Source organism: Balaenoptera physalus (genome assembly GCF_965194825.1).
Source record: "Balaenoptera physalus genome assembly, chromosome: 15".
Taxonomy (NCBI): Eukaryota; Metazoa; Chordata; class Mammalia; order Artiodactyla; family Balaenopteridae; genus Balaenoptera; species Balaenoptera physalus.
The window spans coordinates 6,279,646-6,305,896 of record NC_138894.1 but is presented as its reverse complement, the minus strand read 5'-3'; the positions used below and the strand labels follow the sequence as shown (position 1 = coordinate 6,305,896).

At 44.5% G+C, this 26,251-nt stretch overlaps 1 protein-coding gene across 2 annotated transcripts in view; it reads left to right on the top strand.

Moving 5' to 3' along the window:
- The window catches only part of SLC9A4 (solute carrier family 9 member A4), a 62,775-nt gene that overhangs the window by 5,441 nt on the left and 31,083 nt on the right, over positions 1-26,251 (top strand). For both annotated transcript variants that reach the window (XM_082426357.1, XM_082426356.1), the window contains exons 2-4: positions 488-951; positions 23,367-23,626; positions 24,865-25,082. In XM_082426357.1, coding sequence (XP_082282483.1) covers positions 520-951; positions 23,367-23,626; positions 24,865-25,082 — 910 coding nt within the window. In that variant the 5' untranslated portion in view covers positions 488-519. The remainder of the gene's footprint in view (positions 1-487; positions 952-23,366; positions 23,627-24,864; positions 25,083-26,251) is intronic.

Below are 26,251 nucleotides of genomic sequence, written 5' to 3'. Positions count from 1 at the left end.
TTGATTTCCTCTCAAGTGGCTGACTGGGTGGCAATGCCATTGGTTAAATAAAGGAAACAAAATACAGACTTTTCATTTTTATTCATTTGTTTGTGGTGGAGAAGGAAGTGAGGTAAGGTAAGTTTGGAAGCAGCTGGGGTTTAGGTCACTGTGATAGACTCAGGAGCTTCAAAGGTGGGTTTTGCATGAGAGCAGAAGAGTTCCACCGCTCAAATCCCTCGGGATGGGGAAAACAGGAAGGAGGAAGCAGGAGGGCACGGCTGGCTGAGAAGATGCGGGAACCTGCACTGAGCATGGGAAGCACTTCATCACGTCAAGCCGCAGCCGCACTTGCAGCTGCTGCTACAGATGGGCGCTGAGGCTGGGCCCGGAGATGCCGCCATCTGCGTGGCTTTGCAAGGCCTCTTGCACACCCCTCCCCTGGTGTCCTGGGGGCCAGAGCTGGGTTCTCTGCCAACATCTAAACGTGGTTCTCTACTCTCCGCAGGCTTCCACGTCTACCACCGGCTGCCGGGCCTCATGCCTGAGAGCTGCCTGCTCGTCCTCGTCGGGGCCCTGGTGGGCGCCATCATCTTCGGCACTGACCACAAGTCGCCTCCGGTCATGGATTCGAGCATCTACTTCCTGTACCTCCTTCCGCCCATCGTCCTGGAGGGCGGGTACTTCATGCCCACCCGGCCCTTCTTCGAGAACATCGGCTCCATCCTGTGGTGGGCAGGGCTGGGGGCCCTGATCAATGCCTTCGGCATTGGCCTCTCGCTCTACCTCATCTGCCAGGTCCAGGCCTTTGGCCTGAGCGACGTCAACCTGCTTCAGAACCTGCTGTTCGGGAGCCTGATCTCGGCCGTGGACCCCGTGGCCGTGCTGGCCGTGTTCGAAGAGGCGCGGGTGAATGAGCAGCTGTACATGATGATCTTCGGGGAGGCCCTCCTCAATGACGGCATCAGCGTGGTGAGATGCGGCCCCCCACCGTCCCCAGGGAGACAAGGGGCCTGGGGGTGGAGAAGGCCGGGCAGGCCTGGGACTCAGCAGGACAGGGATGGGCCAGGGCAGTGTGGCCCCAGGTCTGGCCACTGTCCTTGGGATCTGCACGGCGCCCACGCTTGCTCACTACGCTGTTTGCCATCCACTGGCTTCTTTAAAGGAGAAGCAGGAGAGAGGAAGTGTGATTCTTTAGTGAATTCGGTGTTTCACTGAGCAAGCAGAAACCGTGGCTAAAGGCTCTTCTGGGTTTTCACACTAGGACAAGCAGTACTTGTACTTTTATTTACTCTTAGTCATGGGACCTCACCCTCCTTCCCTTTATATGCTTTTTTTTAAGCTCTGTTTTAGATGATGAAGTTAAATAAAAGATAGGGGTAGGGAGAGAGATGACGGAGGATTTGCACACATGCATTGGCTTGTATATCAGTCTCAATTGCGTGACTCCCAAGGAGAATGTGATAGAGCAGCTTTGCTTAGGAGTCCTTCCAGAGAGAGGCCGAGAAGCGTTTACAGGCCAGATCAGCGCAGAGCATTAAGGCCCAGAGATGTCTTTGGCTAGAGGTGCTGAAATATTCCAGATTGGCTGCTGCATTGCCCAGTTTCCTTATATTATTGCAAACCTCCACCAGGAGTTAGTCTATGTGATTTTATATAAACTTTGATGTACTTTTCTTATTCTTACATTTATATCACGTCACATAAGTAATACTAGAATGCATTTTCAGTGTAAAAGACTTAAATAGTACAAAATCATACAGCATAAAACACAAAAGCCTCCGCCTGACCCTCTTCCCTCCCCCTTGCGTCCAGTTTGCATTTCCCTCCCCATTTTTATCATGGACACATGCATATACGTACACAGATATAGATGTATTGATACATCATTCTACATAAAGTGGGTGGCATTAAATCATATGTACTGCTTAGATGTAACAAGTCTTGGACTTCTTTCTAGGTCTTTTCCACTGTTGCAGAGTATTTCATAGATTTCGTTTATAAAGATTTATTTAACCAGTTCTTGATGGATGAATATTCAGGGGGTTGTCAATTTTTCACTTTAAAAAACAGTGTTGCGATAAGTATTCTTGTTTCTGCGTGCATCTCTTTTCGCACTTGTGAGTCTTTGTATAGGATATATTCTTGGAAGTGAAATTTCTGGGTTAAAAAGTAGGTATACTTAAAAATTTGAGAGATGCTGCTAGAATCACCTCCTCTTCATTCAAATGATGAAGGAGGGATTCCCACCAGAAGGTTATGGAGTGACACCAACGCTAAACAGATGAGACTAATGACAAGTGTGTTTGTCACCTATACTCACAGCCCGGGGTAGGGGGCCACCGCACACCATGCAGGGCCACATGGGTGCTGCACTGGGGAACAGAGTGAGCTCTCAGGGACTGCGGGAGGAACTAGTAGAAGGATGGGGTACCTCCTGGTTCCTAGGGGATGATGTGATTGGCTTATTATTTTTTTTATTTAACAAACTTTCATTTGGTACCTATTGTGTTTTGGGCACAGTGCTAACTGCTTGGGTGGCAATGATGATGAATGAGACGAGGTCCCCTGCTCTCCTTTTTTTTAATGTTTATTTTATATTGGAGCCTAGTTGATTAACAATGTTGTATTAGTTTCAGATGTACAGCAAAGTGATTCAGTTATGTATATATATGTATCTATTCTTTTTCAAAGTCTTTTTTTTAATCCCTTTTTAAAATTTTTATTTATTTTATTTATTTATTTTTGGCTGCATTGAGTCTTCGTTGCTGCGCGCGGGCTTTCTCTAGTTGCGGTGAGCGGGGGCTACTCTTCGTTGCAGTGCACGTGCTTCTCATTGCAGTGGCTTCTCTTGTTGCGGAGCACGGCTCTAGGCACGCGGGCTCAGTAGTTGTAACCTGCGGGTTCTAGAGCGCAGGCTCAGTAGTTGTGGCGCACGCGCTTTGTTGCTCCGCGGCATATGGAATCTTCCCAGACCAGGGCTCGAACCCGTGTCCCCTGCATTGGCAGGTGGATTCTTAACCACTGCACCACCAGGGAAGCCCATCAAAGTCTTCTGAGTAATTCCACAGGCTGTCAGGGAACTGATCCCCAGTACACAGGGATTTACAAGTACTGTGCCTGGTCCCTTGGTAAGGAGGGTTATTGGGCTGGGGGACCTTACCATGGGGTCAGATTGCAGGGGTAACTTGCAGTAGAGCCATTCAGGACCCTTCTCATTTTACCAAATATATTAAACCTTAATTTTAGTTTTTATGTATACAGCTGCCAAGATTTTCCAGAAATCTTTATGGGCTTGCATTTCCATACACAGTGTATGAACTGCATATTTCCTTGTATCACTGTCAACAAGGGGCATTGCTTTCTTAATGTTTTCCCATCTAATGAGCAAAAAAGGATGACACGTGTTTGCTATAATCCGCATGATGATATTAAAGCATCTTTTCAAAGATTGTGGATCGTTAGCGTTTCTTCCGCTAGGAATTGGAAATTCGTGTCCTTTCAGGGTTGCCAGACTTAAAAAAAATACAGGATACCAGTTAAATTTGAATTTCCTATAAACAGTGAGTAATTTTTTATCAGTACGTCCCAATTATTGTATGCTAATATTGCTTCTTGTCAATTTTTCTCTGAGACCAGTTGCTGTTTTATTTCTTTTTTAATTGATTTGTAGAAACTCATTAGATTATCTAAACTTTAAGCTTTAGATAAACTTTAAATTATCTAAACTTGAATGTTACATAAAAAGCAAATATTTTCTCCCATTCTGTCACTTAAATTTTTTTAAGTCATGTGTCTTCTATATGTAAAAGTTTTAAATGTGTATGTAGTCAAACCTACTAACGTATTCTTTTATTGCCCTGGGTTTCACATTTTGCTTTCCGAGATTGTGCCTAACCAAAGAACACGCGCACACGTTTTGTTTTGTTCTTTAATTTTTCTCCCTTTTACAGTTAATTATTTAATTCACCTGGCACACAATTTTTTTAGTGTTGTTATTCATAATTTTCTTTATTTTTTCTTTTCTAAATTTTAATTTATTTATTTTACTGGAGTACAGTTGATTTACGTTGTGTTAGTTTCTGCTGTACAGCAAAGTGACCTAGTAATACACATATATACATTGTTTTTTAAATTCTTTTCCATTATGGTTTATCCCAAGATATTGACTATCGTTCCCTGTGCTATATATCAATAGTAGGACCTTGTTGTTCATCGTGGCACACAATATTTTATCATGAGGACTTTATGCCGAGATGGATAGTACTGGGGGAGAAAGCATTTGAAAATAATCCAAGATATCCGGGGTGGATTCACCAAGTGGAGGAGACCCACACTTGAAGTCAGAAGCCAGGTTACTTATTCATAATGAGAATCTCTAACTATTGAGTGAGATACTAGACTCATCAGACCTGCCTGTCCTTCTCTGCTGGGCGAGCATCTCAGAAAGCCAAGTTGTCTGCCGCTTGCCAGGGGAGCCTGAACGCCAGCCTGCCATCCCATTTAGTATCTCATTTCTCAGTGTGTGGCCCTCAAGCCACGTGCCTCAGAATCCCCCGGGTGGGCTTGGTGAGCATTCAGATGGCCAAACCTCAACCCAGGACCACTGACCCCCACTCTCTGGGACCAGAGCCTGGGAATCTGTATTTTTAACCAGCACCTCAGAGGATGGCTGATGTTTGGGAACTACTTGTTCATGGCCTTTAGGTGGCGAGAGCTGATATATCTTGATCTAAAACGATGCTACGTCTGGGAAAGGACTGGGCTAGATTTGTCTCCACCCATTCTTTCTTCAGGTGCTTTCTTACTTTGGGTTTTGTTACAGTGGAGTAAGTCCCCTTGGCTGGGAACCGATTCCACCTCCTAAGGCACCCCTCTGAGCCACGATGCCTCCGTTTCACAGTTTATCCAGAGAGCAGCTCATTCTACTCATATCCAAGTTCTCTGGGGTCCCTTGCTGACTGTAACCGCACGAAAGCAATGCCATTGAGGGTGTTCATCTGTGCCAACATCAAGGCCACCTTCTGGCAGCCCGTTCCGAGATAATTATGCAACTTTCCCTTCCTAAATCATTAGAGAAATTTAGCAATGACAATATCACCTCACTTAATTTTCACAGACCAAGCTCTTTCTTGATACAACCTACAGACGTTGCTGCCGAGACACAGTCTTTGTTAACGACCCACGAGAACATGTGGCTCTGTTCCCTCTGTGGTGCTGCCTCTGAACTTGAGACTCATTCAGCCTGAATTTTCTCTAGACTTTACATCTAGAGCCAATCACGGCCTGGGGTTTCTTTGCTAACTGCATTTGTTTGACTTTCCCAAAGTTTAATTGTTTCCACTTGGACTTTTTTTTGAAATGATCATTTCCAAATAAAATTGTAATTTTCAGCTGACCAGAGTATCTGCCTGAGGGCACTGCTGTGACCTCCACGTGGTGAAGCTGCTGCAGTGCTGGCTCCGGGGTGGGGATGGAGGTGCCCACACGTCACTCGGGGTCACCCTGGGGTCACCCTGGGGTCACCCACAGCACAGTGATATTAAGTGTGTGCTGGGGCACTTCTGCTTCCCTGCGTGAAACTGGAGAAGCTCGGGGCCGGATTTAGAAAGCAGTTTGAGAGCAACTGGTATTTAATGCAGTGCAGTTGTCTTTTGAGCCAAGGGCCTTGGACTCACCCTTTCATTGAGGAGGGAGCCTTCCCGAGGGCAGCCGTCACAAGCGGGCTCTTTCAGCAGAAAGTCTGAGTCATCCAGACAGAGACCTGTGATTAGTGGGTTACGTGTGACAACTTTGCAGATCTTTATCCCACGAAAAGAGCTGCCTCTCACTAAAGAGGAGACGCTCCAGAGATGCAACCATCGAAAGAGCAATGAACCTGACCCCCCAGGTCTCTTGTCCACTTATTTCTCCCTCTCGCTGAATATTTTAGGTTATGACTCCAGTCATGAGAACTTCCTTAATGGTGGGCAAAGGGAGAAGAGACAAAACCCCAGTAGCTTTCAAATAATAACTAGTATCCCCAGTTGAAGTCTCGTGGCCAGCATCACAGCAGTAAGAGAGACGCAGCCACTATATCCAGGCCCTCTATGGGGTCACTTGTGCATTTATTATTTTATTAAATCCTTAGATTTTACTGTGAGGCTGAATTAATAGTCACATTTCACAGATGAAGAAAATAAGGCAAAGGGAGTACAAGAAATTGCACAAGGGCATCGTGCCTGGCCATGACAGACCGGACATGGGTGCCCAGGTCTGTCTCTTCCCAATCTCTTTTCTTTTATTCTTACCTTTTGAATTTTCAACTCATGGAGCTGAGAGGAACAGGAGAGAACCAATATGTTACCTATGAGGAGACTGGGCTCATGTCCAGTTGGTAGGAAACCCAGGGCTCTTTCTCCGAAACAGAACTGGCTTGTTTGGCCAAGTCCAGTATGTGGCTCCGGGAAAGATTCTGGTCATCTCTGTGCCTAATTTCTGTAAAATTGGGATGACGGTATTACTTAGCTCATAGGGTCACTGGAAAATTCCCATTAAGCTTTTAGTATAGTGAGTGTTCAGCGTGCAGTGAGAACTCCAGGCATGCTGGCTATTATTTTTTATCACACCAACTCAGGGACATGCATGGCGGTTGGCTCCCTCTTAACAAGCATTTGGTTTTAAACAAGGCACTGCTTCATGTATTGTAGGCAGATTGTTCTTATACGTGTATTCCTCCCTGGTTTTCCTGCATCAATTTGCTGAGTAAGCAACAAGGTGATGCCACCAAGGTTTCCATCATCTTGCCCCATCACCCCCTCCTCCACCTCACCTGAGAGGTGCCAACATCTCCCCTCCTCCACCTCACCTGGGAGGTCCCGGCATCCCCCCCCTGAGATTGGAACCCAGGCATCCTGGCTCCAGAGTGTCTCTGCTCCTAACTCCTACTCCATGCTTTCTCTTCACCCCTCCCTCTCTCCCCACCACTTTCTTTTCCTCTGGTTTTCCCTCCTTCCTCTGGTGATGTCTGCATTTCACATCTTGCTGCCACTCTAGTCCATTCTCTAGGCGTAAGGTGGATGCGAGAGTGGTAGAGGGAACAGCAGTAACGTTTCTGTGCAGGACCCTTGGGCTAGTCACACTGGCAGGTATTTTATCTGCTTTTTCTTCTTAGAGCTTTATAACAACCTACTGTGGCGGGATTGCTGTCCCCATTCTGTGAAGGAGCAGTATACAGTGCTTAAGAGCAGAGGACCCCCGGACCCCAGATGTCTGTCAACTGAAAAAAATTGCACAACGTGAAAGTCGTGAGTTAAGTTGTTTGGGGCAAACTGTGGACCATAGCCTGGGAGATAGCCTCTCAGAGAGCTTGGACAAACTGCTCCAAAGAGGTCAGAGGGGAGGTCATATATATGTGATATTGGTGAAGGGGGTTCGTGGAGTCAAGCACACACTTTGGCAGAAGGTTGCCACTAGTCACGAAGAGCAGATGTCACCGTTAGTGATTTTAGTGCTTTTCTAGATATGAGAAGATGCAAGAAATTGGGCTCATAAAATCTTCTCCTGAAACTACCTACCTGGAGCACAGAGAGCCTCATTCCTGATCTCTGCCCTGAACTCCTTTCAGGGGGTGTTTGAGGTCAGCCACTGCAGAGGCCGTTGGTTTCATCCTTGTAGAACCTGCCGGCGAGCAACAATTTTCACTTGGCACGTCTGTGCTCACATGTCTGTGCTGACCCTTCTTGGTCCTTTGAGCCTCTCAGGTGAATTACTAGATCTCCAGGTGTTTAAGTTTCTTCGTTGTTATTTTTATTATAAACACACAGACTGTCAAAGAAGTCATTTATTGAATATAATTTATTCTATGCAGCTCAATAAACAAAAGATATAGTGAAAAGCTGTCCTCCACTGCTTTTCCCAGCCCACAATCAGTAACAACAGTTTCTTAGCATTGACCTTATACCTTTCATTCAAGTTGCCCCTCTATTTATTATGCATTCTTATTGCTGGCATTAGAGCCTGGATTTCCTGATCCCTTATTCTAGAATTCCTTTGACCTCTTCTCATCTCCTCTTTGCATCCCTTTATCAGCCCAGCTTTGCTGACTAGTTCCCTGTCGACCCTCATGATTTTTCTCCGAAGGCCTCCCGCCATCATCGTAGGACCCAGCAGGTAGCTCTAAGCATCACAGATGCTGATGCCGCCTACAGAGGGGATAATTGAATGATGGAAGGAGTGATGGGGACTAGGAAAGGCTGTGCCCAGGCTGTGCTGTGACCACAGCCCTCCTCCTCTGATTCCCAAGAGGGTCACTCCGTTTGAATTGGGATTTGTCAGGGAAGCTGCGAGCAAACCAGGGGGCTCTCCCTCTGACCAGCTCCCATCACGGAACTTTGGAATTGCTCCCTGAGACTAAAGGCTAGAGGTGGGATGCAACCAGGGGTAGGTACGCAGGGAGAGAAGGGTCTCAGTGTCCTTCCTTGCCGCACCTTCGTGGAGCCATGTCTGTGGACGCTGTCCTGGGCACTGTGCGTGCAAAGATGAGCTGAGCGCCTCTGCCCATCACTCAGTGGTGGGGGACAGTCATGGACCCTGCCAGTGTGAGGATGCCATGGCGAGTTCAAACCAAGCTAGCTGGCAGGGAACAGCTTGCCAGAGGAAGCTGCGTCTAATCCGGGAAAGATTTTTAAAAACATTCATTTAAGGGTGAATTTTCCTCCAGGATTCTCCCTGGTTTATATTTTCCTACCTCAAAGAAGTCCTAGCTCCAGGAACATCCCGTTCAAGAGGCAGTAAATTGTGCCCAAGAACATGGAGAGTGGGGCCAAATGCCTTAGTTCTAGTCCTGGCTCCTGTACTAGGAAACTGTGTGACTTCAGATGAGTGACTTAACCTCTCTGGGCCTCAGTTTCCTTTCTGTAAACTGGAGATCAGGTTGTTTGAAGGTTAAAGTGAGTTGATACAGGTAAGCATTTAAAACAGTGCCTGGCACAGGGTTCAGGACAAAGTGTTTCTAATATTATGATTTATAAGAAGAAATATATATATTTGGTCTTTGTCCCCATTCAGGGCACAGAGCTCATTAAAACCCTTGAAATTTCCTAAGTGAAGAGAGCTGCCTTTTGGTATGCTAATGAGGTGAATTTTGGAAAGCCCCTAAGTAACCTAAGGAAGGGGGCTGGTTGCCAGTGGAATGGACTTTGTGATTAAGGAGTTGGAGCTTTCAGTCTCCCTCCCTAAACCACCCCCAATCTCCACCTCCAGGAAAGGAGCTGGAGATTGAATTCAGTCACCCATGGCCAGTGATTTAATCAACCAAGTGCAAGTAATGAGGCCTCCATAAAAACTCTAGAGGATTGGGTTTGGAGAATTTCCAGGTTGGTGGAGATTCGGGGAGGCTGGAGCTCCTGGAGAGCGATGGAAGTGCCTCACCCCTGCCCCATAACTTGTCCTAAGCATCTCTCCCACCTGGCAGTTCCTTTTTTTTTTCTTAATTTAAAAGAAAAAATGTTTAAAAAAAAAATTTTATTGGAGTATAGTTGATTTACAGTGTTGTGTTAGTTTCAGGTGTACAGCAAAGTGAATCAGTTATACACGTACAGATATGTCATTACAGAGTATTGAGTAGAGTTCCCTGTGCTGTACAGGATGTCCTTATTAGTTGTCTATTTTATATACAGGAGTGTATATATCAATCCCAATCTCCCAATTTATCCCTCCGCCCCTTAACTCCTGGTAACCATAAATTTGTTTTCTACATCTCTGTAACTCTATTTCTGTTTTGTAGATAAGTTCATTGGTACCCTTTTTTTCTAGATTCCACATATAAGCGATATCATTTGATCCTTTTGTAGTAAACCGGTCATCTAGTGAGTAAAATGTTTCTCTGAGTTCTCTGAGCCATTCTAGCAAATTAATCGAACCCAAGGTGGGGTTGTTGGAACCTCTCAACTATGGCTGGTGGGTTAGAAGCCCAGGTGACAACTTGGACCTGCGATGGGCATCTGAAGCGGGGGGAGAGGCTGTCCTGTGGAGCTGAGCCCTCAACCTGTGGGATCCGACCCTGTCTCCAAGTAAATGGTGTCAAATTGAGTTAATTGCTTGATAGTGTGAGAAAGAAGCACACACGTCGGAACCCGTGTCAGGGTCGGCGTGTTATTTATAGAAGTCCACCTCCGTGAGTGCCTGAGAGCCACAGAGCCTTCCTCACAGCCTGAGCGACGCCCCATCTGTCTGGACTTGGCGGTCTCAGCTTTTCCGCGAGAAGCGCAGCACACAGACCTGAGCAGACTCTCTCTGGGGGAGTGTCGGGCAATGTTTTTCTTGTTCTCTTTTTATCTCCTTATTTACCTTCATTTTTTCCACGTTCCTAGGAAAGGAGGAGAGAGGCTGCAGATACCTTTACAAGTAGACAGTTTCCTCCGGCCAAGAATGTGGGTATATACAAGGGAGGCGTGAACCCAACAAGAGTGATCTTGAGCAAGTGACTCCATCCTTTTGTGCCTCCGCTTCCTCATGTGTAAAATGGGAATGTTCAGTCTGACCCCAGAGGGTGTTTTTGAGGAGGCTGTGAAATCAGACACACAGACGCCGGCACCTAGTAGGTGAGGAATCAGCGTCCCGTTGCCCTTCCCGGGTTCGAGGGGAGGTTCCACGCAAGATGGACCACCTGCTTGGTGCCTGTCGGCCTGGAGACGGGGATCAGGCCTAACCCCAGATGGACACTAGGTGCACCACCCTCCTAGCGCCAATAGGGAAGCGCCCACCCAGCCCAGGGCCCAGGCATCTTCCTTCTGGCCCGACTCTCATCAAAGCCTCTGGAGGTCTGCCTGGTGAGCTTCTCCTCCGCTCACAGCTGCCACTGGTCATCAGTTACGGTACTGGCCGTGGGGCCCGCGGGGGTGCATGTGATGCAACGCACACAATAGCTTGGGTTGGCGCTTGGACCAGGTCAGGGGAGTGGGAGGAGCTGGGAGAAATGAAGGGCAGAGGGCAGCCCAGGGTTGGCCCCAGCAAACAAGGATGTTCGGGGGCTCAGATGTTCACCAACAGAGAAGCCAGATTTCACTCCTAAGCTTCCCCACCTGGGAGACACCTTTACCTCCCCGTGCCTGGGGTTTCAGCTGTGGGCTCCTGTTAACCAGAAGCCTGAAAGATCTGCTCCTTGGGCCCGTATAAATAATTCAGAGATGCGCTCAGGCAGTGCAGGGTCGCAGAGGGACACTTCAACCGTAGGTCATTGGAATTCCTCAAATCTGTTTCAGAAACACTGGTTTGGTTCATTGTCTTCTGGTTGAAGAAACAGACTAATTGAAGTCTGAGGGGTACAAGTAGGTTTTCCAGCAGCCTGCACTGTGAGCCCCTGGTGGGTGGTTAGAACTAACCCCAGTTCACAAGGGCAAGAAGAAGAACGGATCCTTGCCTGGTTACCAAGTTGTCCTTCCTTTGTCAGGAGGTAGGGTTGAGCAGCTATGGAAATGGATTTGGAAAGGAAACTCTTCTCGGGAGAAAAGCAAACTCTAAGCCTGGGACTCCAGACAGCCAAGAGAGTTTCCTAGTTCAGTGGTTTTCAAGAGACTCTCCTGCCCCAAAGATCACGCCTGCATGTGTTCTCAAGGGTGTGTCAGGTGTGTCAGGCTTTGGTGTGGAAAAAAATCTGCTCAGGGTCATGTGAGCAGTCCCAATACCTGGCCGTTTGGAAGAGATGTGAGCAGCTAGTCTGTTCCCCCGTGGCTTCCTCAATGATTATGTAAAACGAACAGTCTCTGGCAGAACCTGTCCTGCGGGCCGGCTCTGTCATATCACATCCAGGTGATGGGTCAGAGACAGAGCCATTGGCTCTGTCCCCAGGCTGTGGTTTGCCCCAGTTCCCTCCTGCTCACCTGGGATCACGTAAGTGAGCATTATCCTAGCAGCATGGGAGAAAACGGAGAGCTCAGTGAAATCCAACTACTTTATTTCAAAGTTTAGTCCTGTTTGATTGAGCCAGAGTTCCCTTGAGTTTGAATCTTTCATTTATTCATTCGTCATTCATTCATTCATGAAAAAAAATTACTGAGCAGTACTTTTTCTCAGAAACTGCTCTTTCTGTAACAGGGAAGAGCCAAATCTGACTACATGTTGGCTCTGTATCTTTTACTTTAACCTTTGCTTTCTGCTGCTTTTGTTCACTGAAAGGATACTGTGTATACATAATGGCCTGCCTCGGGGAACCCTGCCCCTTTGCCTGAAGGTTAAACCAAAGTGCCTTTGTTCAGGGAAGCATCCGGACCATGTCCACCTGGGAATGGCTGCAAGGAACAAGAAATTAACACATACCCTCCCCGAGGCTGGCCATTCCAGGGGATATTTGCAAATCTCATGGCCTTTTTACTTTACTTCCCCATCTCCTCCCCCTCTCTGTGCTATAAAAGAAACTGGCATCCAAACCCCGAAAAGATGGTTGTTTTGAGACGTTAGTTTGCCATCTTCTCGGTCTGCCCAGCACCTCGTCTCCAGTTTATTAGCCTGTCGTGCGGCCAGCAGAGCAAACTTGGACTCGGTAACATTTCCACTGTGCCAGACTGACCCTCTCAGAAGAAGCAAATCACAGAGCTAGTCTTCAGTGAATTGACGTCTGCTGGTCACAACTGATGTTTGCTTTTATAGTTTAAAAAGTTTGGAGGTTAAACAGTCTTAAAATGACTTTTCCTGTTTTGCAGGTGTACTAGCACCAGATGGTGAAAGTCAGTCCTCTGGGTGTTTGCTTCAAGTTGGCATGGAGGTCATGGGAGGGGAAGATTGCCCAGACTCAGGGGGGCCAGGCTGGGCGGTTCCTTGAAGAGATCATGGCTGAGGAACAGGGGTGGGTGTGGGTGTGTGATTGCTATTAGCTCTGAACTGCTAAGTTTCATTTACCTACAGGCCACTGAAAAGAAATTTTCGTAGTTTTAGAGACAGAAGTCTGGAGCCTGGGGGAAAGATTGGTGGAAGATATGTATGCAGGAGCTATTGGCAGGTAGGTGGGAAGAGCAGCTATGAAATATGGCCCTCCTCTACCCTTCTGTTCTTCAGGCTGAGAAGAATATGTTCAGACTTTTTAAATTGAAAAGAATTTCCTTAAAGAAACATCTTTGCTGCGCCTTAAATCAATAAAATCCTGCCGCTTACTTCTCTTTGTTAAATTTTCTGACCTCTGCTTAGGTCATATTCCTGGCCTCTCTGAGATTATAAGCAGCTAATGATCAAGGATGTCAGTCCTAAGAGAGTCGGGAGATCCCATGTTTAATCTCCTGTCCTGAGTTTCAGATCTTTTTTCCCTTCCTTTAAGGAGTGAAGTATAAAAGCTTCTTCCCTTCTGTCCCTTATTTTTAGCTTTTTGTTTTAAAATTGCAGTACAAGTTGATTAACAATGTTGTGTTAGTTTCAGGTGTACAGCAGTGATTCAGTTATAATATTTTTTTCCAGATTCTTTTCCCATATACAAAATGCTGAGTATAGTTTCCTGCTATAAAGTAAGTCCCTGTCGGTTATCTATTTTATACATAGTAGTGTGTATATGTTAATCCCAAACTTCTAATTTTTCTCTCCACCCCCCTTCCCCTTTGGTAACCATAACTTTGTTTTCTATGTCTGTGGGTCTGTTTCTGTTTGGTAAATAAGTTCATTTGTATCATTTTTTTTTAGATTCCAAATATAAGCGATATATGCTATTTGTCTTTTTCTGGCTCTATCATTCTGGCGACTGCTAGGTAGCTGCTGGGTTTCTTATTTCTTAGTTAATTTCCTTTACTAGTCAAAGAAAGTGGTTGCCAAGGAACTGCTCTATGACAACTTAACGTGCCAGTGCCCTTTCATACAAAATGGAAAATTAACGGGATTCATTATTTAATTTCCTGTGTCAGGTTGATGAATACAGTTTGTGTGTGTGTGTTATTCTCTGTACCTTTCCAGCATCTGATGTACAGTGAAGATCATTTCTGCTGTACTGTGCTGTGACTCTGAACTTACAATGTTGTTTTTTTTTTTAATAGATCTTTATTGGAGCGTAATAGCTTCACAATACCGCGTTAGTTTCTGTGGCAGAGCAAAGCGAATCGGCCATGTGCACACACCAATGCTTTTTTACATGTGTAGAGTCAGTACTTAGGCTTTTTTTTTAAGGAACTGGGTTTATGGCAAGCTCAAGCAATAAGGATTAATTAAAAAGATGCACAAGACAATCAGGAAGACATAGATCTTCAGTTAGTCCACTAAGGCTGCCATAACAAAATCCCACAAGCTGGGTGTCTTCAACAACGGAAACGTATCTTCTCACAGTGCTGGAGGCTGGAGCCTTTCTTCCTGGCGTGCGGCCACTCGCTGTGTCCTCACAACGGCCTTTGCCCTGTGTGCACTCCTGGTGTCTCTGCCTTTTCCTTATAAAGACACCAGTCCTATTGGATTACCGGCCCCACCCTTAAGACCTCATTTTAACTTAATCACCTCTTTACAGACCCTATTTCCAAATCCAGTAACATTCTGCAATTAAGACTTTATGAATTTTCTTTTATAATTTTTTAAAATTTATTTATTTTATTTATTTATTTTTGACTGCGTTGGGTCTTCGTTGCTGCGCGCGGGCTTTCTCTAGTTGTGGCGATCAGGGGCTACTCTTCGTTGCGGTGCGCTGGCTTCTCACTGCAGTGGCTTCTCTTGTTGTGAAGCACGGGCTCTAGGGGCATAGGCTTCAGTAGCTGTGGTGCGTGGGCTCAGTAGTTGTGGCTCACGGGCTCTAGAGCGCAGGCTCAGTAGTTGTGGTGCGTGGGCTTAGTTGTTCTGTGTCATGACCAGGGCTCGAACCCGTGTCCCCTGCTTTGGCAGGCGGATTCTTAACCACTGAGCCACCAGGGAAGCCCAAGACTTCAACATATGAATTTTGAGGGACATAATTTAGCCCATAGAAGACCCCTCAGTAACCCAGGAATAGGAAGTGCTTTATGAGGGGTCTCACAAAGGCTGTAACTAGAACCTAGCTGGTTTTAGTGATTTCAGATCTTATCTTACAGTCAGGATGGACCAGGTTATGTTCTGGTAATAAACATCCCTCCAAACCTCAGTGGCCTACAGCAACAAAGGTATATTTCTTACTTACACTTCTTGTCTTCTATTGGCCAACAGAGCCCTCTATCCTATTCTATTCTATTCTATTCTATTCTATTCTATTCTATTCTATTCTATTCTATTACATTGCATTCCATTCCATTCCATTCTATTCTTCAGGATCTGGGCTTATAGAGCAGCCATCTTGAGCACTGCCGGTCTCTGTGCCAGAGGGAAGGAGAGAAGATTCATGGAAAGCCTCACCTTGGCAAACAAATGCCCAATCCCCTAAAGGACATATCGCTTCTGCTCAAAACTCATTTAAACACAAAATTTGGCCAGGCAGAGTCACATGGTAGAGGCTGGGCATGCAGTCCTATCAGATGCCTTGAAGGAAAAGAAATACTGGGTGAACAGTGCTAATAACTATCATATTCTTACTCCAGAGCCCCACCATAGATGCAACTTGGCCACTTGCTCAGACTCTGCTGCATTTTTGTAGATCTTTGCATTTCTCTTCCCTCTCCAAGCAGCTTCCACATAATCTCCTCCATCATCTGTCCCCTACTCCTTAGTTTTTATTATTCACAGTTTTTTGGTGCTCATCACCCATCCCTCCTTATGGCCTCTCATAATCTCTTAATCTGCCTCATTGGACTTCTCTGTTCATCCACTCCTGGTCCATTATCTCCGTACTTCTCAGAAGACATGGCTGCTACAGCTCCTAACTGGACAGAGGGTTTCACCTCAAGCTACTTCATGGTCCCTAGTCTATGAGCACATTTCTCAAGGGTCCGTCAACTCCTGTTCTTGAATGAGAGGTCTCTGGTTGAAAGTACTGTAGCCACACAAGGCTCCTCCTCTTCCTCAGATGCTTTGTCAGAGATGTTACCCTTACAAGGAGCCAAGAGCACGGTGGGGACTGTGGTTATCAAGTCTAGGAGGATTGGTAGTCAAAAGTATGCAATCAGTTATCATTAAGCTATCAGCTCTCAGTGTCAAAGAAATCCAGGAGATTTAATATTGTGAAGAGCTTCTTCACTCCAGTTCTTAAGGATAGTTAAAAGTCAGTACGTTTAATGAACCTACATGGTTATAAGTTTTCTTTATTTATGTGAAGTAGTATAATGTTAACCCAGAGTGTCCTGTAAAAAGTTAAGAATGTTATATTGTAGAGTGCCAGTGAACATAATGCAAAGAGGTATGGCCAATAATAAAATTATAAAAGAATTCTAAAAAGTATTCAAATAATCAAAATGAATGCAGGAAAAGAACAAAACCAGAGGAGGAAAAGAGAAAACAGGTAGTAAAATGGTAGATCTAAATCCAAGCATGACAATAATTATACTAAATCTTAGTAGACTAAACACTCCAATTAAAGGTCAGAGATTATCAGAATTGATTATAAAGCAAGACCCAAGTACATCCTATTTGCAGGAAACACAACTATAAAGATGCAGATAAGCTGAAAATAAATGGATGCAAAACTATACCAGACATATGGTAGACCAGGCATTAGAATGCTGGTGTGGTTATATTAATGTCAATTAAAATAGACGCAAAGTTAGAAAATTTTACAAAGATAAAGAGGGATGTTTCATAGCGACAAAAAAATGTCAATTCATCAGGAACACCTAACAATTATGCATGTGCAATTATGCATGCATCCAGTAGTAGGGCCATGAAGTAAAAATGGACAAATTTAAAGGAAGGAAATGACAATTCCACAATCACAGCAAGAGTTTTAATACTTTTCATTTAGAAAATGATAGAACAAATAGGCAAAATATCAGCAAGACACTGAGGAGCTGAACACCATCAAGCACCTTATTCTAACTGATATTTATAGAGCGCTGTGCCCAGCAACTACAACCTGTACATTTTTTTCAAGTTCAAATACGATGTTCATCAAAAATGACCACATATTTGACTGTAAAAAAAAGCCTCAATAGACTTAGAAGCCATGCAATCAGAGTGTGCTCTCTGTCCCCAGCAGAATTAAATTAAAAATAAATTACATTAAGGAATATCCCAGTATTTGGAAATTAAACAATACACTTCTAAATAATCCGTGATTCAGACAAGAAATTACAAAGGAAATTAAAAAGTACATTTAGCAAATGGTAATGATGTACCAGAGGAAAATTTATGGCTTTAAATGCTTATAGTAAAGATTTTAAAGTTCTAAAATCAATGACATATGTTCTCCTTCTTCAGGTAATTTCTTCAAACTAAAGAAAGGAGAGCAAGGTAAATCTAAAGTAAGTAAAATAAAGGCAATAGTAAAAATAATAATAAATGATAATAATAGAATAAATAATAAATTAAAAGATATAAGACATCTTGCCTGTATCTTAAGGAAAAACTAATACTTACTCTTCATAAACGCTTTCAAAAATAGGAGTGATCACTTTTCAACTCACATTTGAAGCCACCTTTACCCTGATACCCAAAGATAATGCGAAGAAAGAAAATTGCAGAATGAATATAGACTAAAATATGCTTAAAACATTAGCAAATCAAATTCAGCAATATATAAAAAGGATAACAAGTCATGGCCACATAAGGTAAATACATCCCAGAAATAGAAGTTTCTTTAACATGGAGAAAAGTCTATTTATGCAATTCAGTGGAATAAGTGATTGTATGCTGTGTGTTGAAAGGGCTTTGCAAACTTTTACAGTGGTATCCATAAAGGGTTACCAGTACTATGATCTTGGGAGGTTGGTGAGCTTGTTAAAGGTAACAGGAAAGGACCATTTTCTGAGACTTCTCTGAACTGGTTTTTTTTTTTTTTTTTTACAGCATCACGTCTGACACCAAATGTGTGCGTGTTTTTTCCCATACTGACTAGTTCTCCAACTCTCCAGACGCCAGCTTGGTGTCTTACAATTTCATTCAGTTCTGACACTAACCACCCAGAATTAGCACAAACCCCAAAACCCCACAGGCTAAGGGCTCAGTCCCATAAGACTCCCCGACTTCAGGCACCAGTTCCAAGACTGGACCTCTCATATGTCTGACTGACTGGTTGTAAAACTGGGGTTCCCACAACCCCTCCTCAGGTTTGCAAGTTTGCTAGAGCAGCTCACAGAACTCAGAAAACCAGTTTAATTTCTATGACCCGTTTCTTAAGAAAGATGCAACTCAGGAAGAGCCGAATGAAAGGGATGCACAGGGCGAGGTACGTGGGAAGGGGTGCAGAGCTTCCATGTCCTCGTCAGGGGCACCGCCCTCCTAGCACCAACCTGGAAGCGTTCTGAACCCCGTTGTTTGGGTTTTTCTGGAGGTTCTATTACGTAGACATGACTGATTAATTTATTAGCCACTGATTTTTTTTTTTAACTTTTTATTTTATGTTGGAGTATAGCCGATTAACAATGTTGTGATAGTTTCAGGTGCACAGCAAAGGGACTCAGCCGTACCTATGCATGTATCCATTCTCCCCCATGGCCACTGTTTATTGAAATCAAGCTCCAGCCCTTCTCCCCTTCCTGGAGGTTAGGGGGTGGGGATGAAAGTTACAACCTTTTACGCACTTGGCTGGTTCCTATGGCAACCAGTCCCCCTCCTTGGGGCGGGGTGTGGGTGGGGGTAACCCCAGGCAAGAGTCACCTCATTAGCATAAACTCAGGAGTGGTTGAAAGGGGCTCATTACAAATAACAAAGATGTTCCTCTCATCCCTACCACTTAGGGAATTACAAGATTTTTAGGAACTCTGTGTCAGCTACTGGGGACAAAGACAAAATATATATTTCTTATTATGTCCCAATATTGCACCTCCCCACTGAGTGAAGAGGGTAAATCTAATCTTGTTTTCCCTTAGTGCCAAGGACGTGTCTGAGCTTTAGCATTGGCTGAGTTTTCCCTTTCAATATGTAAAAATTACACATGATTGTGATTTGAAGGACGTCCAAAGAAAATCTTTCACAGCCGTAATGACATCCAGAGCCGTATAATTTGAAAGATAAGAATTGTTTTTCATGCAGTCATATGGATTGTGTCTGTAAATGTAGTCTTCTTAATTATATGTACTACTTCAGCTTCAGAAACTGCCATGGCCTCTTCCTGGCAGGGTGCACTGGCGTCCGGGGACAGGGCTGGCCCCGTTGACTTTCCCAGGCCCTAGGAACAGACGGGGTAGCTACTTATAATCTGGAGAGCTATGCAAAAGAGTTTTCGTTTGTGGCCTCAACATGCAAATCTTTGAGTCTCAATCATATTCCCTGAGTTTCCTCTGGGTTTGAGAGTCACATAAACTCCCAGGTCCCAATTAAACTCATTCAAACTCACCTTTTCTGAGTCTTGTGCAAGCATCTGGCTCTTTGGAACATGAGCACAGCTCCAAAGGTGCAACATCCAGGGCTTCTAAGACCCATGTGTGGGTTGGTCCGAGGTCAGGCAGAAGGTGAAACTGAACTAAACCAGCTCACTGAGTTGGGCTACAACCACTAAAGTTCTTTTGGATTTCTTTTGAAACCATAAATCACAATTTTCTTACAAACACTCAGCCAAGATTTTTCTTAGAACATGGCTTCACTTTGCTTAAATAAAATAGACCCATATTACAGCAGTTTTGTAAAATATGGTTGATACACAATGAGACAGCTAGATATTGTTCAGGCCGTCCATGCGTCAGACACACAGAGGGCGTTAGATGCACAAGAGATTTATAGGGGAAACTCTTGCCAGAGAAAATGGGGATGGAGTTCAGGGAGAAGGAAGAGCAGAGTGACCCCAGGGGAAAGAGAGGGATGGAGGGGAACTGGATGCATTTCTACAAGAGTTTATCAAACCCATCAGGAGTCCTCAGGCTAAGGACACCCATCAGAGGAGTCCCGCACCTTCCAGAAATGGACCTGCCTTAGTAACCCTGCCACACTAGGTCTTTGGCTGAGATATTATATTATATATAATATTGTATATATATATATGTATATATACATATATGTGTGTGTGTATATATATACACACACACACAATGTTTGTAGTGGTTTTCTCGGGAAATAGTAAGTAACATTTTTGTATGGGGGGAGGTTCCTTTGTACTTTTATATTTTCCAAAATTTCTGCACTTCGGTATGTGTATTCTTAAATCTGGTTTGAGATTTCGACAAGTCTCTCTCTCTCTTTTTTTAAAGTAATCCCTTTCCTAATTTCAGAAATTGGCAATGCTCATGGTGCGGGGGCGCACGTGCACGCTCGTGCATGTGTGTGTGTGTGTGTGTGTGTGTGTGTGTGTGTGTGTGTGTGTGTCCTTGCTTGGGCCAGTTTGCACCAAGCTTCCTGATTCTTCTTTTTCACCTTCCCCAGATTCTCCTTCTTCCAGAAAATTCACTGGAAACATCTCTTTGGGATAAGAAACAAGCCTGTTTATAACCTTCTGTCCACTTTCCCTTACCTAAGCGAGTTTGTAGGTTACTGGCTGATAATTATTGTACACTAAAAATTGGGAACTAATCCAGACACAGAAAAACATGTGTCCTGGGCTCTCCAACGAAGCATAATGGATCCATTTGGAGGACAAGCCCCAGATTAGAGTCTTATGAAATTCAAAATGAAGTTGTGCCCTGAAGGGATATATAACTAAGATCTTCTAGCCTATTTTACAAGTTAATTGCGTTGTAAGGTCATTTTGGCTACAAAAGCTGCATTGGGTTCAACAGAGTCCCTTCCAAAATTCATGTCCACCCAGAACCTCAGGATATGATCTTATTTGGAAACAGTTCTTTGCAGATATAATTAGTTAAGATGAGCTCATTTTGGATTAAGGTGGGCTCTAAGTCCAATCACGGGTGTCCTTATAAGAAGGCAATGTGAAGATGCAGGGGAGACACACCCAAGGAAGACTATATGAAGACAATGGCGGAGACGGGATTGATGTGTCCACAAGCCAAGGCATGCTTTGCAGATTGCGTCCCCCCCAGCACCTTCAGAGGAGGCATGATCCCGTCCACCCCTTGATTCTACACTTCTATCCTCCAGAGCAGTGAGAAAACAAATGTTTGCTGAATTAAGCCACCCAGTTTGTGGTACTTTGTCGCAGCAGCCCTAGGGAACTAACATAGAAGGCGATGTGACAAAGCTGCTCTGGAGAGGGGCACGAGGACCAAGAACTCATGAGCAGAGGGGTCAGTGCGTGCCCTCCTCGTGTTCCCTCCCCTCCATCAACAAGGTTCACTAGATGAAGCACCCTAGATGGAGGTTGGTAACACCTGAGCTACGCTGAGGACTGGTCCTCTCTGCCAACTCACATTCCAAAGCCAAATGCTGGGCTGGATAAAATTCTTCATCTTCACGTGCAAACAGATAGCAAAAAGTGTATAAAGAGTTTCCTTCATGGCTCCGAGTCACCCAAGAGCAGAGATGCTCATCCTCACAGACTAGCTGGTTCTTCTGCTTCTCTCTGTTGACCAGAGAGTGCAAATGAGATGAAGGGGGGCTTTGTTTTAAATGCACCCTGACAGTTTATGATCATGAACATGAACAAGATAGCAGCCTAGGGACCATTTGCAGGTGATGGTTCATTGCCAGCCTCTCCATGGGAAAACGTCGATCTTCAATCACAAAGGTGATGTCATTGGAAGTCAGCAGAGGCCATGCACCAAGTGGACCTGGAGGGGCCAGGACTGGGAAGGGGACCTGGGAAGAAATGGCTGCAGCTGTCTGCAGGTAGCAGACCGTGGCTGAGGGGTCAGCATGAGCACAGGGCAGCTAGCAGTCTGGTAAGCCCTGGGGGTGAAGCCAAAGCAGAATCCAAATGCTGTCAGGGCACCCTGAAGAACAGAGGGGCCGCTGAGTGTCTCTGTCAGGAAAGACGAATTGGGGATGGAGAGGGAGCGAGCAGGAGGCAGAGAGCGGGTGATACCCAGAGGTGAGGGGAGAGCGGAGTGTGAGGGAGGAGAGGGAATGAATGGGGCGCAGACCTACCCGCGCTGGAGGGCCCACGGCACTGCTGCAGTTCTTTAGCACACAGGATACCATCCCGGACGTGGTTTCCTTGAGTTTATCTTCTGCCCCTGCTCTGATTTTGTCTCGGTCTAAGCGAAGTTGATAGTAGGTGTGTGCTGTGGTTTAGCAGGACCCTTCAGGGTCTGGGGGTCTCAAAGGTCTTCATTTCCTGCACTGATCTGACTTTACCTGTTTATGTGTCTCACTGTGTGGCAGGCTGTCACTTTGCGGAAGTTCAGTCCAAGTTCTGGGTTGCCAAGTGGCATGCAATAGCGATAAATCGATCCCTGCAGCTTCATATGAATGTGGAAATAAGCGAAATAGTAGGAAAATTGAGAGTGTGTATCACACGGACTGGAGTCGTTTGGGGGATTCTAATGAGATGCTGTATGTGGAAAGCAGGTGGGGTCCAACCAAGAAAGAGAAAGCACACCGTAGGTTAAACAGAGAAATTTTAATATCAAAATTATTAACTGTAATAAAGGAATAGCTACGAGACATAATAGAACTTTTTAGGGTACCCTCGGGCTGAGGGATGACCCCCAAAGGAGGACGAACTTGGAAGGGGTTCTGATCTCCCTGGAGAAGGTGTGGATGGGCCACTGGACAACAGAGAAGCTGGCTGATTTAGCCAAGCTAGAGCTGGTCTGGACTTGATGGGCGAGCAAGGAGGGCAGACAGGGAGCAGTCTTCTGCAGTCAGTGGCACTGGGCAGTGGGAGCCTGGGCTCAAGAGGAGCCAGCAGGCTGCATGGCTGGGTTCACAGAGGCAAGGCTGCTGAGGTGGACCCCTGGCCACAGGCATGCTGCACCAGGGCCATGCTGGGGCTTTTTTGTCCTGTGTCAAGAGGTGTGTGGATAGTTCATCAGTCAGGTGGAGAATGCAGGGTGGCAGAGGGACCACTTTCAGACCCTGTGGCCCTGACAGGACCCCCTGGAAGTTCTCACGCCCACATGGCTGACTCTCAGCCCTCCCACGGAAGTTGCAGGAAGCCCCTACCTCCTGAAATGCCCCTCAGTTGAGCAAGCTTAACATGGTGCTCATTTTAAAGGAGAAATAAAGGAATGTCATTGTATATTGCCAAGCCTATGTTGAAGGGTGCATCCGGAGCCAGAGGAAATCAATTGATAATGACACAGAGCTTAGCGAAGAGACCGGCACATAGTAGGTGCTCAGTGATTGAAAGCTGTGAGTGTTATACTTCTTACTCGGAGAAACTGAATAAATGTAAATTATTTGGAAAGCATTGAAATGTTAGGCAGCCGTGTTAATATTTATTGTTATGTAATTTTTGTGGTGTATTATTTAACTAGACACAAAGTTAAGAATCTGTGTGTAAGCTGTTTCTCATTTCTAATCCATGTTTACTTTTTTTTTTTCATTTTCTTTTTGTCTAGGTCTTATATAACATATTAATCGCCTTCACAAAGATGCATAAATTTGAAGACATAGAACCTGTGGACATTTTGGCTGGATGTGCCCGATTCATTATTGTGGGGTGCGGGGGAGTGTTTTTCGGCGTCATTTTTGGATTCATTTCTGCGTTTATCACACGTTTCACTCAGAACATCTCCGCGATTGAACCCCTCATCGTCTTCATGTTCAGCTACTTGTCCTACTTAGCGGCTGAGACGCTCTATCTCTCTGGCATCCTGGCGTGAGTACAAACCAAGGACCAACTCTCATCCAATGAAAGAGAGTTTAGGACCACATTTTGTGGACCAGCCTTTGAGAAAGACCTGACTCCTAATGCTAATCTTCAAAAGCGTTTCAGGATTCAGATTTTTTGAACTTTTGCAAAATCCAATTCAGGTCCTTTGCCAAACAAATGTTCTCTCCAGCATTTGCTTTTGCTCTGTTCTGGTGATTTTCCTGCATAGCAATTATAAGGTCAATTTATAACGCTCAGAAAAGCTGGTGCAAAGAGCTGGGGGAGGTTCAAGGTTAAAGTCTCACTTCAGTCGTTATGTTTTTCCTTGAAAAATGCATTATTTTAAAGTTAAAGGGAAGCATGCCATGAGCTACTATCATTCCTGGGCTCTGCCTTCTGCTATTTCCTTCAAATCACATCACAGCTCCAGGAGCAGTCAGTGTGGAGTGAAACTAGGTAGATGGGAGAAGACTAGAAATTCAGATTTTTTTTCCTAATGAAAATATTTTTGAAATGTTTATCCTTGTGTAGATCTTGGAATGAGGCTTCTCAACTTGGCTTATTCTATCTGATCATGTTGCCTTCTTTATGACGTCATCCTCATACCCAGCCACTTGGGCACAATGTTATTGTATAGAAATATTTATCTTCATTAAATACAACAGTGTAAAGTCTAGGCACTCATCGTTTTCCCACCTTAAAAGTTAGCAAACTACTAAGACAAGACAAAGTCCTTTCTTTCCCATCCAGACTTGCTAAGTGGCTCTAGAACAAAACATTTTAAAGGAAAAATTTCTCATTAAAATTTTGTAGGAAACATTACAACATGAGGGGGGTCTCGCTGAAGTATTCTTTCTAGGTAACTGCACTGGGTTATTTTGGTTTAAGGCAGGTGAAGTAGAGAGTACGAGGTGGGGCTGACAAAGCTCATGATGGGGGTGGAGGGAGCAAACTAAAACAGTCCTGCTTATGGCTCGTGCATGAATTGTGTGTCATTCTGTTGCGGGAAAACCATGTCATGCCCACCTTCCCTACCACACTCAACTTGTGCAGACCCCTTATGGAAGAAGAAGAAGAAGAAAGAAAATCTCAGGAAAAACCTGCAGCCAGAAAGAGGACTGGAGAAGATGTTCTTTCTGGATTAAAAACAGGATTTGTGTCTCTGTGCCATCACCAATAGGGAGGAATTTCCAATGAGGGGCAAGGTCTTGTGGCTTCTCCCTGAGACTCTTTTCCTTTTGCAGAATCACAGCCTGTGCAGTGACAATGAAAAAGTATGTTGAAGAAAATGTGTCCCAGACATCCTACACGACCATCAAGTATTTCATGAAGATGTTGAGCAGCGTCAGTGAGACCCTGATCTTCATTTTCATGGGCGTGTCCACCATTGGGAAGAACCACGAGTGGAACTGGGCCTTCGTCTGCTTCACCCTGGCCTTCTGCCAGATCTGGAGAGCCATCAGTAAGACACAGCAGGGCCCGGAGAGTCCCACCTGCTTCTTTTTTTATTTTTCTTATTCCTTCCTGCAAGGTTAAAGCATAAGCAATGAGGTGATGCCAACTGGTTTTACTGGTTAGGGGGGTTTGGGTACCTTGTAGTGACCAGGAATGTTCTCAGTTTGCTTCCTCAATCCGTTCAGAATAATTACTGGCCGATAAGGTTCTGCACTGAAGCAAGGCTGGAGGAGGAGCACCTCTTTTTTAATTGAGAGAAAACTTTCGCATCTACACATTTAAATATAACTCAGTACATTTATCCCTTGCTCTTCACTTCTTTGCCAGTTTATGAGTTCTTGCACCTTAAATCAGATATAGATTATAAACTGCGGGCTTTCTTTTATACTTTTGTGACAGGAAAAGTGAGATCTCACAAACTGTAGTCTTTGTAAGGCAAGTACTGTTAAAAAACAGTCTCCTAAATATTACAGGTGGTTTTAGTCAAGGGTTGAGTGTGATATATAGAAAACAAAGGAAGTGAATCTCTATTTTTGAAAAGTGCTTAGTAAAGGCAACTCTACAATGTAACTGGTATCGACCCTATAAAATATGCCTAATTTAAAAACACGAGGTGTCTTGACTAATGGCTTTTAATTTAGCTTGTATATTTATGTTTCTGGAGCTAGAAAGAACACTCAGTACTGAACTACAAGATATGCTTTACCTTTTGATTAGAAGCGATTATATTTTTAAATGACTTTAACCAATATTTGAAGCATTTTTTTACATGACTTGGATCAGTATTTTCAAGCCAATTGCTCAAAGAGAAATTAGGAGAAATGGCTCAGAACTCATCTTGAACATATCCATTCTAAATTTAGAATGGTTTTTAGGATTTAGGCAAGAATAACAAGAATGTCAAAATATTTAAAATATTCATAAAAATAACTGAATATATGTGCCTATTGTGTCTCCAGGAGAGAAAAGAATTAAGGATTCTGTGATATAAATTTATAATCTCACAAGTCCTACCAGTATTACTAACTAGCTGTTTGACCTTGGACAGATAGTTAACTACTCAAAATCTTCTTCCCCAACCACAAAATGGTGGGTATGGACAGGTTTCGTAGGTCCCTTTCAGTTCTAATACTGGAGGGATCTACAGGAGAGGAGGGTTAATGTCAAGAGGAGCAC